The sequence below is a fragment of the Biomphalaria glabrata genome, chromosome 9, assembly GCF_947242115.1.
Source record: "Biomphalaria glabrata chromosome 9, xgBioGlab47.1, whole genome shotgun sequence".
In the NCBI taxonomy this organism is placed as follows: domain Eukaryota; kingdom Metazoa; phylum Mollusca; class Gastropoda; family Planorbidae; genus Biomphalaria; species Biomphalaria glabrata.
This window is the reverse complement of record NC_074719.1, coordinates 39,428,867-39,445,077: the sequence shown is the minus strand read 5'-3', so window position 1 is coordinate 39,445,077 and position 16,211 is coordinate 39,428,867. Positions and strand designations below refer to the sequence as shown.

Here is a 16,211-nt window from a genome sequence, read left to right as displayed (position 1 = left end):
AACTGATTACTCCATATGTCCCCCAGAGAAACCTGCGCTCAATGGACTCAACGCTTTTAGTAGTGCCACGTTTCTCCCTCAAAAGCTACGGTCTGCGTGCTTTTTCAGTTCACGGACCAAAGGTTTGGAACTCACTCCCCATTGATCTCAGACAGACAACATGCTATACCACTTTTAAGAAGAACATTAAGACCTACTTGTTTAAAACTTTTTTAGATTAACTGTTATTCTAGCAGTTGTGTTTATGTTTGTAATGTTGTTACAGCGCCTTGAGCCTACATTTTGTTTGTTAACAGCGCTTTATAAATAAAATTATTATTATTATTTAATGAAATTAAATATGATAATTTAAAATCACCCAACTCTCTTTTATATATATAAAAAAATGTTTTTAAAATGGCCAAATTCTTCATTACATAGTAAGGGAGACGCAGATAGGTAAAGCTTCATCGAGAAGTACACAGAAGTCTAATTCATTAACCGCTGACTGTGAGTGGGATTATTAGTGCTATGCGAATGTTCTTTGTATTTGCATCTATTATTGTTATTGTTACAGTAATTACGCTGAGGTGGTCAATTGCAGTCAAACTGAATTGCATTTGATTGGACCAATTAAAATTATCGCATCTAATCTTATTATATAAATAATAAATATTACGTTCATTAAAGTTAAGGCGTATTCCGAATAATACTTTATAATCATTTTAAAAATAAAAGTATAATTTAAGTTCACATCTGAAATAATCTAAAAGACTTCTATAAAGGGAGATAATTTGGGGAAATAGGACAATGTGGTATTTCTACGCACAAGGTTCACCTTCACCTATCCCTTAGTCTGTTTGACTTTTGAGGCACCACACAAGATCTGTTGATCGTCTTTCTCCATTCCTCTTTGTCTTTTCTCTTGAACAGAATCTCTTTCAATGGCAGTCCCGTCCATTCTTTTATGTTATCTTCCCATCGCTTTCTGTACCTCTTCTTTTTCCTGGTATTTTTCCTGATACTGTTCCCTGAAGGAAGGTCTTTGAGGGCCCTCAGGACCTTTTAATATGGTGACAGCATTTCAATTTGCGTTTTTTTTTTGTGTTTGTGTGACAGTAGTAAGCAGCTCATCGTGGGGTTCAAACGCTGTACTAATCCTCTCTAATTATTAAATACATTAATAAAAATTTGATATTGTGCTGTTATTTTCTTGTATTTATGGAATATCTAGACGATGTGTCAGAGCCAGAGAACACAGATGATTTTGACCAACTCATTGGTAAGCACATTTGTCTGCTTATAATTTCAACTACATTTATCTCTAATATTTACATGGTAGGAGTGTTTTTCTATACAATTTATTATAAAGTTTTAAGTTCAAATAACGTTTTTCTTACAGGAGACCATGAGACTTTCGTTTCCGAAGATGGAAATCTGCAAACAGATAACAAAAAATGCCAAAAAAATCAAGGTCATGTAAAGTTTATACCCATCCAAGAGTTATCTTTCAAACACCTTCCAGATGACCATTGTGACCAAGATGTGTATGACTATATCAAAGCAACTGCAGACCTGACTGTAAAAATCGATGTTAAGATGATCAGTCCAAACAGGCCCGAGTGTTGGCCAGGTACAAGTAATAAATACCCGTTTTATAACAACAGAGGCCAAACACATTTATGTCGAATAGGATCTGGTATTGTGAGCTATGTACTTCACTACAGTAAGGGAATACATTTTGATAAGGAATACGAGAAAAAAAGAGATTACACAAAGTGTTGGTGCAGCAACTGTCAAGACTCGGACTCGCCCAGCGATGTTTGGTGGGAGTTCTATGTTTCCACAGCAACCCATGTTGTTTTTGATGAGAACGAGGCCATTCATACGAAAATTAGCCTCTTTTACGACAGCGAGAGCAGCGAATGTGCTACTTTAGACAAGTTTAGAATAATGGGAGTGAACGCAAGCTACGATCTGTGTGAACTGAAGAGCGTCACGTGTGACAAGAGTCTGGGCAACACTCTTGAAATGTTATGGCAGCGGTTCGAATCTCTCAGTGATAAAATAATTGAAAAATATAAAAACAGTAAGAACACAAAAAAACTAGCGTTTATAGTTTCACACCCTCACGGCTACCCCAAACAGGTCAGTTTCGGTAATTGGGAGAAAAAGGTAAATTCAGGAAATCAAGAATTTTCCAAATTTACCTACAATGTTTGTACCTGCCCTGGAAGCAGTGGCGCCTGTGTACAATGTCTGGGATACAATATTGTGTGGGGATCAGAAATCGTGCATAGTGGTAGCGGCAAGTCCGGATATAATTACAGCGGAGCTACTTACGTCGAGTGAACTATACATTAACACTAGTGAACTAGCAATGATTTAGTGAACTTAAGTGAACTACTCACTATTTGAGAAGAGATCTACTGGTGGCACTGCGTACTCGCTCTATATACATTATGGATGCCTATCAAATAAGATAATTGCACTTGTGTTTATTGCTTGTCAATCTGATTATCAGCTCTTAATAGTCGATGAATATTTCTTTGTTATTGCTTAGTATATAGAATATTGTAGATTTACCATACATGGTAGAAAAACTATGAAGTGGCTTTGTGATGTATTCAGCTGACTTTATTAAGCATATAGTGAAAATATTCAATAAGCCAATCGTTTATACCTTTATATTAAGTAAATACATTTTTTAGCACCTTGAATATTTGTTAAAAGCAACTCCCACATAGGCCTACGTGTGTTTAAAGAGTTTAGAATTATAACCCCAAATTGTGTCGCTCTATTGCAAGTAGAAATAACCTTTAAGAGAATGATTTTAAGCGGAGAGTACAGAGGAGATGGAATTTAGTAGACAAAAGATACATAACAACAAGACAAGGAGATGTAGTCTGATGTAGGCACATTGGTATACTTTGTTTACGAGCTTTTTGGTGCTCTAGAGAAAGAAGAGTTATTGTCACATCATTAATGTTATCTGATAAGGTTATGTTTCTCTATCATATAAATTTATTTCGAGAAATTACGAGTTAGACATTTGACTGTTATGTTTTTCAATATAATATTTGTTAATCATGGACTTAAGTTATAGAAAATAAAAATTCGGTTGTCACTTCCACAATGTGTGTCAGGTACCTAGTAGATTTAGGTCATCTCACAAGTGCCCTGTGAATCCAATCCCAAAGCTCCAACATCAAGTCTTCATTGGATTTGAACTTGCGACCATTCGCTTTGGAGATCAGATGCCTTACCAGTTACCCCCCCCCCCAATGAGCCAAATGATCTGCTACATTACTATAAACAAGAAAAAACTAAAAAAAAATACTTTGAAAAATAAACAAAGCTTATATAAAGTTTAATTGTATCAATTAGTTTGGATCAGTCTTGTCATTAAATTTATAATACATCTAGACCAACAGCAATTCTGTGTGATTAATAATATTTTTACTGATTGTTTTTGTTTAGTGCTATTTCATGTTAAAGCTTTCTTTATAGACCAGTTGGAAAATGTGTGTGTGTGTGTGGGGGGGGGGGGGAACAAAGAAAGGGATATCTGGGTGTTTTTTTTTTACCATAAATGGTTTTTAAAAGCATTCACACAAAAAAAAAAGGAAAGACCTGAATTCGTACTCTTCGTTCACACCTCCTCTGGTAGACGTGCTAACCACTCTACTAAAGACGATTGTACAAATATGTATTTTTCATTGTTCATTACAATTTAGAGCAGCGACCTTTAAAGGGGACTAACTCAGGTTTTACCACCACTTCAGTCAAATAAAGCTTCTTTCCCTTGATCGAAATACCAAACAAAACAATTAATTACCAATAGTTAATTAATATTTTTAAAAAATCGATTCTTGTGTTGTCAGGTAAAAGAAATAATTGTGCCAAATTTCAGCTTGATCCGAGATTTGGTGCAAGAGAAATAATGTGTTAACACTTTTTGCCACACAGACAGAGTGAATTGATATAAACTTCGTAACAACAGGACGTTACCTTCAGTAAGGGACAGCTTCCTCATCTAGTCATCTAGCAATACCGTTTCTGAGATATTCACTCCTAAATCATTCTGTGTTATGTTATTTTATAGCTGTTTGGAGGGGGGAAGGGCAGGGGTAATGGCTCTGTGGTACTGCGGATCGATCGAATTCCAATGACGACAGAGATTTTGAATTTCAGAAATTTAAGAGCCCAGCAAACTCGAGAAATCGAAGTGCGTCAGGGAAGTAAAAGCGGGCTGATCCTTGTATTGGCCAAAACGATACACTTGCTAGCCTTGGGCGACCGAAAAACATGACATTTACATCATCTTCCCAATAGATACTTGAATTTTCTATTTTATAGCTTTTTGTTTCTGTTGTTGTTGTTTGTAAACGGGGCAGGAGTAATTGAGTTCATGTCATAAATAATACACAAGCAAAAAATGTATTCACATTAATTAAATAAAAGAAACATGGTTTGAATGTTCTGTATTTATTAAAACATTTCATGAATGGTATATCGCCTATTGAACATGTATATATATATATATATCTATCTTTATTTTTAGTAATTGGTGACAAAGAATACACAAATAAAGGAGAAACAAAAAATGTTGAATCGGGAATAAAACGTAAACAAATATTTGATAATTATAGGAGACTTTACTCTCGAAAGGGACAAATTGATATACAGTTAGACTTTCCATTGTTTCCTACATTTTTTTTTATTGCAATACATTGTCTACAAACTTAAGTAACTTTAGATAGATAGGTTTTAGTTATAAATTTATTTCTCTGCGCATTAATAGAACGTTTCTTGTAGAGGGCCCTTTGCGGTAATAAAGTGTATCTATGTATACGGTCAGCATATAAAATTTCACCTAGTACAGGATACAACAAAATAAGACAACAGATATCCCGAAAGAATGAAATCTGAGTTGGCGAAACATGCCCCTGTGGAGTGTCACCAGAGAATGTTGACCATTTTCTCCAGGACTGCATACTTTGTCAATAATAATAATAATAATAAGGCTTGTCTTCGAGTCCAAAGATCAGTGAGGAATTCAGTAATGCCGGTGGCTGCGCAGCCCCAACTGTGACCTACATATTTTGCCACATCCAGCGCAAGCACAACCATTGTCCGCAGGTGGTTGATTTAGATTTTTTTTTCGCCGTCTGCGTCTGTCCTCGGAAGCTGATTTTCTTTTGGCCTCAAATGTGTATCCCGCGGCCTTTGTGAGTGACCTCCAGCTGTATCGTTCTGAGGCCGAATGCAGCCAGTTGCTCACTTCCACGTCAACTAAGGCAAGTTGACGCCTAAGCTGGTCTTTGATGCTTTTCAGTGGGGCACCTCTTTTACGTCGACCACCTTTTAGCTCACAAAAAAGTCTGCCTTTGGCATACGTTGGTCCCCCATACGGGATACGTGCCCTTTATCAACAGACCCAAAATAAATACAAAGATAAAAAACAACAACATCGCTTTAGAAGATTAACTGTATGAGAATTTCCCTTTTTTCTACTTCTTGTGTCTATGCAACACAGGTCCCGTACTGTAGGCTTGCTTTCCGTGTGTATCTATCCTGGCCTCTTCCCCAACTGTTAGTGTCGATTTTGAAGAGCTTAATGTCATCAGTAAACCTTAAAAGTGGGCAACTAGCGGGTCTCCTGCATTCAAGTAGTTAGTTTAATTACGTTACATGTAATAATTTTGTATAATAATAATTAAAATTATAATAATAATAATAATCGTCGTTGCCTGTCAGAGGGCGGTACTGCTGCAGACCTGCCACATCACCAGAAAATTCCTCAGTGGAAACTGTTAAAGGGACTACGATGAATTTTTGTTTCTATTTAGCGAAACTCGACCCTGGCAGCGCCAGAGAATAACTTCTCGTTCATTGCTAACATAATAATAATAGTAATAATAACAAATAAGACACGATTATAAAAAGAGAGATTCATTGACGTCCTCCTGTTAACGAGCAGCGCCAATACAGCCGGACAAGGTAGCGTTTGTTATAATTGCGTTAGGTCATTGCCTTAATGGAGCTAAGTGACCCACTTGGAAAGTAAAGTTCCCCTTTCAGATCTTGCGATCTATCGGGCAGGTAAGGTAAAGGTCATCTGTTTATGTGGCCTACGAATAACGTGGCACAACGACCAACCGCCTTTACCTTTCCCCAACTAATGTCAGGTACCCACTGTATATTAACGATTTAAAGAGAAGTTGCCTTAACTTGCCAAAACTTATGTTAGGTTACCATTAGAATGACGTTCACTCAGGGATCTCCTAAGAAGTTGCTTTCAAATTTCCAGTCTGCAATGTAAATTTGAGCCCGTTACTTATGTCCGAACTCACTTGTTTACATTATATATACAATTTTTAATTATTTTTTCAACTTGATTCTAAACATGCTCGTCTCATTGAACACGAGGATTATATTTCGAAGGTAAAGTCCATCATTCACTTTAAAGGATATGATAGCATCCTGTACTGCTATAATTAAGACCAGACAACAATGTCCCACTATGGACGTGATCACAGTAGCCAAGACTGTAGACCCTGGCGCCACTGCTTCCTGGACATGTACTGGTCGTGTAGGTCAGTTTTCTCAAATCTCGTTCTCTGTCATCAAGTCGCATCTTGTAGTAGTTCTTCCACTGACCAAAACTGACCTGTTTGGTACATCCATGAGGATGCGAAACCAGAAAGTTAAAGTCGTCATTAGATCTTAGCGCGTATATCTCAATGACTTTGTTTCGAAAACGAAGATGCTTTTCTTTAAGGCGGAAAAGTTTTTCCCCGATGCTTACGTCACAAGTGGCACATTGCAATATTGCACTGTCAAATTCAGTGTTTGCACTAAAGATACTGACTCCGTCTAATCTCACTACGGGGCTATCTTGTTTGTCGTAAAACAATCTTAGAGACGTTTCCCTGGCCTCGATGTCGTCAAAGACAACATGTCTGGCTGTTGTCACTAATACCTCATACCAGACTGTGTTAGGATGTTCTGAAAGTTGACATTTTCTACATGGACATTTTATTGCCTGGTTATACATCCTCTCTTTTGAAAGATCTAGCAGCCAAATCAATTTCACGCCGTTTTTATATTTATGCACATTTATTTCCCCGCTACCTGTCCGCAGAAGTTTCTTCCCTTTGTCTTTGAAGAACGGGTACGGTATTTTCGTATTGGGCCAATGCTCAGGTCTATAGGGGCTGATCATTGGAACATCAACTCGAACTGTCAAGTCAGCTGCAGCTTTGACAAAGTTGAAAAGGTCATTGTCACGATGATTTTGTGGGAGATCTTTTATTGTGAACTTATCGATGGGTCTAAAATATGTATGGCCAGGATTTTTGGTACACCCATTTAGATGTTTATGTAAATTCGCTTCTCCTTGACTGCACATCTGTGTCTCATTATCACCTGTAATAAAGAATTAGATTGCATTGATCTGTTTTCTTAAAGAGTAACAATATCTGTGAGAAAACCAATATTATAGCAAATATGTTAAGTAGCTCGGAATCGCTTTTTTTTTTAAATTAAATACAGAAGCCTGGCCCACACAAAGCAGGACGTTTGGTAGAGACTGGCCCACAAGAAGCAAGAATTTTTGACGTAGCCTGGCACACACGAGGCAAGACATTTTAGCGTAGCCTGGCCAACACAAGTGATCATTTAGCGTAGCCTGGCTCAAGCAAGAAGAACATTTTAGCTAAGCCTGACCCACACAAAGCAGGACGTTTCGTGTAGCCTGGCCCACACGAAGCAGGACGTTTATTGAAGTCTGGACAACTCAAAGCAGGACGTCTGGCGTAGCCTGGTCTACACAAAAAAAAGGCGATTGGATAGCTTTCCCCACACAAGGCAGGACGTTTTGGATAGCGCAGTCTTTTTTTTTTCTGCGCTCAGAGTTTTGGCGAGTAAGGTTTCAGCCACAGCAAATGTGTTCATTTTTTACGCCTTCAAAAAAAAAAGACTTATATATATATATATATATATATATATATATGAATCAGACCTTTCAGTATTTGTTTCTTTTGCATGTATCGGATGTTCTCACAAAATCGAAGATCATACATCCTAGTCAAAACCTCCCTCAGGATGGCATGGAAACGCAATAGGGAGGGGGGGTGCTCGAACCAGGGACCATCAAGACAAAATGTACCGAGAACATTCTTCACGACCAGGCAACCAGCCATAATTCGAAATAAGCGTTCATAGAAAAATCCTTTTTTTTTTCGGTGAGGAGGAGAAAAGCATATAATCTTCAATTTGCAAAATATTATAACCTAGTAAAAGATTGTTTTGTGTTTTATAATTTGTCAGAACCTCTCACCTTACGCGTTGCATACACCACAGTGTCAAGTACTATGATCCACACCGAATGATGATTTATTGAAAATATTATGCTTAGCAACAATTTATTTGCCATAGAATCTACCACATAATAAGGCTCACGACAGAAGACTTTTGACCTGTTAGTGGAACCTATGAATACCAGCACATATAGAACTAGAAGGAAATGAGAGGGCTGACACACTCGCAAAATGTGGGAGAACAAAAACACTATTAATAATTACACTTTGTCTAGAAGAAACTAATAGTGAATAAAATAAATGAGAAATGAGAATCACAGGAAAGATGATGCCAATTATAAGCTATTATAAGCTATTCCGACAAGATCGACGTCTAATTTTTCGACACAAGAAAATGAGACAACATATGTACGAAGCTCAAAATTGGAACCAGCGAAATCTGCCCATGTGGAATGTCAACAGAGAATGCTGACCATGTCCTTCAAAACGGCTCTCTTTACCAAGAGGCCCGTACAAGATACTGGCCTCAAATCACCACAAACTATATGGAGAGCTCTCTGATGTTGAAACCACAGCGCAGTTCATCTCATATATTGGTCTAGTCATCTTAACGCTTCAACATGAAAATGAGAACGAAGAAGAAGAAGAAGGAAACTAGTTTCACCGGAGTTCTGTATATATATAGTTCGTCCATCGTGGTTCGATGATGACCACTTTGTCATCCAGGGGGCTGTGGGCTTTTCACTGAGGTTTTATGCCTCCTCATGTGGCTGGTGAGACCTATGTGCGCCCGGAATGTTTGGCCGCACACTGGGCATGTTATTCCAGCTGGAGCTAGTGTCGTTTATTTTGCTTTTCTTTTCTGGCGTTTTTCTTCTGCCAGCATTGTTCTTTTTTCCTCAACTACGTGTGCGCCAGTTTTCACAGCACGACGCCATGATGCTCTCTCATGTGCCTCTGTCTCCCAGATGCCTAGGTCTATGCTGAACGCCTTCAGAAAAGCTTTGAGGGTGTCACTGAAGCGCTTTGACCACCTTGCGAGCGCTTTCCTTTGCTTAGTTGGTCATACAAGAGGCGTTAAGGGATGCGGTGGTCTTCCATTCTGTAGACGTGACCTGCCCATCGCAGCTGGGACTGCATCAGGATTGTGTGGATGCTTTGCAGACCCGCTCTTCGAAGGACTTCTGTATCTGGTATTTTGTCTTGCCATTTGACATCTAGTATTTTTCTCAGACATGTCATGTGGAAGTGGTTTAGTTTCTTTGCATGTTTACTGAACACTGTCTATGTTTCTGAGGCATAGAGCAATGTAGGGAGGATGACGGCTCTATAGACCCCTAGCTTTGTGTTTGTGGTGATACCACGTCTGTTCCAGACATTTGTAGACAGTCTGCCATAGGATGCACTGGCCTTGGCGATACGCAGGTCGATTTTACTATCGATTTTTCCATTTCTGGAGAGTGTGCTGCCAAGATATGTGAATTCGTCCACTGCGTTTATATCCTGTCCATTTATAGTGATGCTTGGATCCGAGTAGGCTTTCCCAGAAGCAGGTAGATATAAGACTTCAGTCTTTTTCGTATTGATGGTAAGGCCAAAGTCTGAGCATGCTTTTGAGAAGTCACTGACAATGCTTTGCAGATCGTTTTCAGAGCAGGCATTTAGGGCACAGTCGTCAGCAAATAGCAAGTCTCTGATTACTGCTGCATTTGTTTTTGATTTTGCTTTAAGCCGCCTCGGGTTGAATAGGCCACCATCAAATCTGTATGATATATTTATCCCGTTGTTTTCTCTATTTGTGAATGCATCTGTCAGCATAGCGGAGAACATGATACTGAACAGTGTAGGTGCTAGGACACAGCCTTGTTTTACCCCATTTGAAGGGCTATGATGGTTCTCCACTTTCTTGGACACGAGCCTTCATGCCATCATGTAATAGTCTCACCATGGTTATGAATGTTTGTGGACAGCCATACTTTGACATGATCTTCCAGAGTCCTTCTCTGCTAACAGTGTCGAATGCCTTTGTTAAGTCGACATATATTGAGAACAGGTCAGCATTTTGTTCTTGACATTTTTCCTGGAGCTGCCTTGCTGCAAAGATCATGTCGATGGTTCCACGCTCTTTTCTGAAGCCGCACTGGCTTTCTGGTAGTAGACCATATTCTATGTGTTGCATGAGCCGATTTAGTAGAATGCATGCAAGGATTTTCCCAGCAATAGAGAGAAAAGATATTTCTCTGTGGTTGTCGCAGATCTGGCGCTTTCCTTTTCGCTTGTATAAATGAACAATTGTGGCATCTTTAAAGTCTTGTGGTATTGACTCTTTTTCCCACATAATTAAGAAGAGCTTATGAAGTCTTTCAATCAGGGCTAATCCACCTTTTTTGTAGACCTCTGCGGGAACGGAGTCAGCTCCTGGGGCTTTTCCGCTTGCGAGCTGTTGAATTACAAGATCGGTTTCCTTTAGCGTAGGGGGGTCATCCATTTTTTCATTTATTGGTACTTGCTGTAGCCTGTCTATGGCCACTTCATTTATGATGGAAGGTGTATTGAGAACCTTCTCGAAGTGCTCTGCCCAGAGTTTTAGGATTTCTTCCTTATCTGTCAATAGGATTGTCCCATCAGCATTTAATAGAGGGGATGAGCCTGACTTTGTGGGTCCATAGATTTCGTTTATGACATGGTAGAAGTTCTTCATATCGTGCTTGTCAGCAAATTCCTGTATTGTTTCCACTTTCTTGCTAAGCCAGGTATCTTGCATTAGGCGTAGCTGTTTTTGCACATTTTTGCGGATGTTAGTGAATGCATCTTTAGTGGACTGGGAGTTTGGGTTGTTCAGATACAATTTGTGGAGCTTGTGCTTTTCGTCTAATAGTTTTCTGATCTCAGTACTGTTTTCATCAAACCAGTCCTGATGCTTTCTCTCCATAGGACCGAGTATGTTTAATGCTGTGCTATAGATAGCTTCTTTGAAGCATTCCCAATTTATCTACATTAGATTCAGTTAGAAGGGTGGACTTGAGACAGTTCTCTATCGCATCTGCAAGCGACTTTTCAGTTTTGTCATCTGCTAAGCTGGCCGTGTTTAGCCTTTTTAGGGGTTTAGATTTTTGCGGACGTCTCTTTGGTTGGATACGAATGTTTAGTTTTGTGATGATGAGGCGGTGGTCTGTTCCACACTCTGCACCACAGCAAGATTTGGTGACACGAATGTCCTGACGGTCCTATTATAAGCTATTCCGACAAGATCGACGTCTAATCTTTCGACACAAGAAAATGAGACAACATATGTACGAAGCTCAAAATTGGAACCAGCGAAATCTGCCCATGTGGAATGTCAACAGAGAATGCTGACCATGTCCTTCAAAACGGCTCCCTTTACCAAGAGGCCCGTACAATACACTGGCCCCAAATCACCACAAACTATATGGAGAGCTCCCTGATGTGGAAACCACAGCGCAGTTCATCTCATATATTGGTCTAGTCAACTGAACACTCCACCATAACAATGAGAACGAGGAAGAAGAAGAAGGAAACTAGTTTCACCGAAGGTGTATGTGGAGTTCTGTATAGAGGTGTTATACAATAAATGCATTTATAATATCAGAATATTAGATTGCATTGTGACTAAGCTCACTCTCAGCTGCTGTAGTATCTATGAAAAAGGAAGATGGGCCAACCCCAATTGGAAATCATGGACTTTTAAACCTCCTACATATGCTATGTGACATTGAAGAAAAGAAACATGACATCCCAGTGCTCCACCAGGATGTCACCTATGATTCGAAAAAAACAAACTTATAACATGCATGCATGACATTGCTCACACGAGGTCATTTTCTAAATTGCAGTGACAGTATTTTGTTATTTAATAATTTAGTGAGACACTCTGGTTTTGTTATTTAGTGAGACACTCTGGTTTTGTTATTTAGTGAGACACTCTGGTTTTGTTATTTAGTGAGACGCTCTGGTTTTGTTATTTAGTGAGACGCTCTAGTTTTGTTATTTAGTGAGACACTCTGGTTTTGTTATTTAGTGAGACACTCTGGGTTTTGTTATTTAGTGAGACACTCTGGGTTTTGTTATTTAGTGAGACACTCTGGGTTTTGTTATTTAGTGAGACTCTCTGTGTTTTTTTTATTTAGTGAGACACTATGGTTATGTTATTTAGTGAGACACTCTGGTTTTGTTTTTTAGTGAGACACTATGGTTATGTTATTTAGTGAGACACTCTGGTTTTGTTATTTAGTGAGACACTCTGGTTTTGTTATTTAGTGAGACACTCTGGGTTTTTTATTTAGTGAGACACTCTGGGTTTTGTTATTTAGTGAGACACTCTGGTTTTGTTATTTAGTGAGACACTCTGGGTTTTGTTATTTAGTGAGACACTCTGGGTTTTGTTATTTAGTGAGACACTCTGGGTTTTGTTATTTAGTGAGACTCTCTGTGTTTTTTTTATTTAGTGAGACACTATGGTTATGTTATTTAGTGAGACACTCTGGTTTTGTTATTTAGTGAGACACTATGGTTATGTTATTTAGTGAGACACTCTGGTTTTGTTATTTAGTGAGACACTCTGTTTTTCTTTTTTAAAAAAAGCTTATTTCAGTTTACCCCGTCTGCCTGTCTGTCTGGTACAACTTTTGTACACCTTATTTCTCCCACTTCTCTCTGTCGGATCAAGTTTAAACTTTACACAATTATTCATTGTTCCTAAATAAATATGAATCAATCAAAAATTAAAATAACTAATTAATTAATTAGTGGTATTTGTGTGTGTGTGTTTATATTGAAAAGGAGAGACAAATCTTGCAGTAATGCGAGATATGGTTTGTAAATGAGGAGTATTATTGTGGAGCTTTTTCTATTAGATAAACTATTCTTAAAGCATTTTTTTTTCATTTTTTTTCTCACTTTGCTCAAAAGTGACCTACATATAACTTACCAAAAAGTTGACCTGGCTCCCAATATGAAGAATTAAGTTGGCTCATAAATTCCTTTAGTATGAAGTAAAAGAATGAAACGACTTTTAAAAACAATTCTTGTCTTAATACAAAATATTATTATAAATTGGGTTTAAAGTAAAAGCTTATTGCAAGACATGTTTATCGGTGATAACTGACAGAGACTTATAGAAGAATGTGTACCTATTACGCTAGTAAGCCATGAGCCTATGACATAAAGGTCTATCTTTAAAGAAGATTTCAATGAAAAAAAAGGTCTTTTAAGATTTAAATGTTCAATTACCATTTGTTGAAGTGTTCGGGAAATGTAAAAAATGTAAAGAAAATGCTTATTATCTACAGAAAAAGAAACAAAGTGTGGAAAAGATATAAAACTATAAAAATGTAGCAAATATATCATGAGTATAAATATATATATATATATATATATCATGGGCGTAGCCAGGATTTTTTTCGGGGAGGGTTTTGCCCCCTCCCCCCGACTCCCCCCCCCCCCCGCGAAAAAGAATTATATATATATATATGTGTGTGTTTGTGTACATAATTAATCTTTATTACATTCTGACCCTTTCGGAAGACGTTTATTGTTTATTGTAGACTCCCCGCCCTTGCTAGCAAGGGGGTCTGGGGGAGTTCGCAGCGCTCCCCCAGCGCGGGGCGAAGCCCCGCCGCCGAGCACTATTTCTGGTATTCAAAGCCAACAAAATGCATATTCTGAGGTATCTACAGTGCATTATCTTGCTATTAAAAAGTTTTATTTCAAAAACCTAATGTGCTATTCTTACTGACTTAGACCCTCTCGCGCCGTTCGACGCATTTTCCGGCAAGCTGTTTCCGCAACTCTTATTTTGCGTAATTCATTTTGTCGGAAAACATGTCCCGCAAAACCTCATGCGACGCTCTGTCACAACCTTACTAAGGATTCGACTCCCAGTTCGGCATATGATTTCTTTGATTTAGACCCGATCTCTATGACTGACTCCTAAAATCTGTCTTAGCCATCTTTGTTGAGACACATTTAATGATTTTCAATTTCGGCAGAAGACTATTCACACTTAATTAATGGAGCCCAAGCCACTGGTAGAAATTTGTAACCTTTCTTGACTACGCTCTTGGAATTACATGCCTGTATTTCGCTTTAGATTTTATATCGATAAGGAAAGTTTTTTCGTCAAATCATCTGTTGAGGGGTTTTAAACTAAGAAATTTCTGGAGTTTTTTTTTTGTTTTGTTTTTAATTCAAAACCCCATTTAGCTACGATCATAGAATTTGGTGACTGTAGTTTGCTTTAAAATAATATTGAAGAGAGAGGTTTTCAACTCTAAACGCTCTGTAGGGGAATTTTAAACTCAAAACCATCTGGAGGGGTTTTTAACTTTAAAGAAAAAGCCATCTGGAGGAGGGGGATTTAAACTCAAAACCCCCTTTGGCTACGCTCATAGATTTTATAGTGTGTAATTTGCTTTTTTTTATATTGAAGAGGTACTTTTTAGCTTCAAACCCCAACTGGAAGGGGGAGGGGGGTTAAACTCAAAACCCCTTTGGCTACGCTCATAGAATTTTGAGTGTGTAATTTGCTTTTTTTTTATATTGAAGATGGGGTTATCGTAAATTTTGGATGGGGTTTTAAAATCAAAATCTTCCTCAACTGTGCTGTTGGAATTTGGGGATTGTTGTTTGCATTTTTTTTTGTTTTGTTTTATAGAAGAGGGGGATTTAACTGCAAAAACCTCTGGTAGGGGGTTTAAAATTCAAAACCCCCTGTAGGGGTTTTTAAACTCAAAGCCCCCTGGTAGAGGGATTTGTATCTCAAAACCCCCTGATAGGTTTTTTTTTTAATCTCAAAACCCCCTGGAAGGGGGATTTAAACTCAAAACCCCCTGGTAGAGGGTTTTTAACTCAAAACTGCCTCGGCTGTGCTGTGGTAAGTGATGATTTAGTATTAAAATCTCACCTAAAATAAATAAAATGAAAGCAAAAATCGGTCACTTAATTCCGTCCCCCCCCCCCTGCGGGGGGGGATTTCATTTCGGGGGGGGTTTGAACCCCAAGAACCCCCCCCTGGCTACGCCCATGATATATATATATATATATATATATATATATATATATATTAAATTATTAGCCTTTACATTTTTTCTTTGTTTAATGAAGACTTTTCAAAATTAAAACAAAAGGGTCCTATACGTACTTTAATAACTGTTACAAAGTTACATAGCTTCTCGCTTGCTTGGCAATAAAAGCGCGTTTTGAACAGAACAATAAATTCCAAAACAATTGGATCAGATATATAAAAGAAACACAGAGGTACATTATTCTTAGTAGACTCTGTATTCCCGATTTAAAAAAAAATGTTTATTTTAATAAAAGTAATAAATATAGCCCCTATGTTCCTCCAAAATAAGCCTACATCGTCGCTAGATTCCATAATACTACAATAAATCCAGAACAATTTACATAACATCCTTAAAATAAGTAAAGCAAAACTACATGTAGCCTACCAAAGTCCAGGAGCGAAGACGGGGTTCGGTGTGTGTGTGCGTGATGCAAATCAATGTGACTAGCATGCTACAGCATGAAGGAAGCGCTATAGTACAATCATTCTCAAAAGTTGTCATTTCAGTCTTTTTCACTATCCTTAAAATGATATATTTAGTTAAGTTAAACAAATTCTGAATGTCTGCAAACTTACAATTCACGTAACTTGGTCCTAAGGTTAACCAATGGGCAGCTTCACAATAACATTTCATAGAAAGCCTATATTTCATCCCGAAACAACCAGCTAAATCAAATGCATTTATTAAACGTACGTTATTTTATTGCTTCGACTACCAACTGAACATAGCGATAAACGATTGTATATTGTAACCCAATCCCTCCAAAAACAAACCCTAACTAAACCACACTCCAGTGGCTTTTCTGTTGAAATGTTTGTAACTC

General features: G+C 38.1%; 1 protein-coding gene across 3 annotated transcripts; it reads right to left on the bottom strand.

Annotated features, from left to right (window-relative positions):
- Positions 1-4,451: 4,451 nt before the first annotated feature.
- Positions 4,452-16,200, bottom strand: LOC106076698 (uncharacterized). 3 transcript variants are annotated; one of them, XM_056040933.1, is made up of 3 exons: positions 15,964-16,199; positions 13,252-13,303; positions 4,452-7,410 (listed from the first exon to the last, which is right to left on the bottom strand). In XM_056040933.1, exons 2-3 carry the CDS (start codon positions 13,295-13,297, stop codon positions 6,446-6,448), a joined length of 1,011 nt encoding a protein of 336 aa, XP_055896908.1. In that variant the 5' UTR covers positions 13,298-13,303; positions 15,964-16,199; the 3' UTR covers positions 4,452-6,445. The 3 variants fall into 3 exon arrangements, with proteins under 3 accessions (XP_055896908.1, XP_055896906.1, XP_055896907.1); XM_056040931.1 differs by lacking the exon at positions 15,964-16,199 and adding an exon at positions 15,773-15,957; XM_056040932.1 differs by lacking the exon at positions 13,252-13,303 and having other exon boundaries at positions 15,964-16,200.
- Between the last annotated feature and the right edge of the window lie 11 nt (positions 16,201-16,211).

Excerpts from the sequence above, each read along its gene's own strand:
- LOC106076698 (XM_056040931.1), bottom strand. The coding sequence starts at position 15,889 with ATGACAACTTTTGAGAATGATTGTACTATAGCGCTTCCTTCATGCTGT. Across the intron at positions 13,304-15,772 it reads GTCTTCGCTCCTGGACTTTG|GAATTTATGAGCCAACTTAA; the intron begins GTAGGCTACATG and ends TTCATACTAAAG. Across the intron at positions 7,411-13,251 it reads GGAGCCAGGTCAACTTTTTG|GTGATAATGAGACACAGATG; the intron begins GTAAGTTATATG and ends TCTTTATTACAG.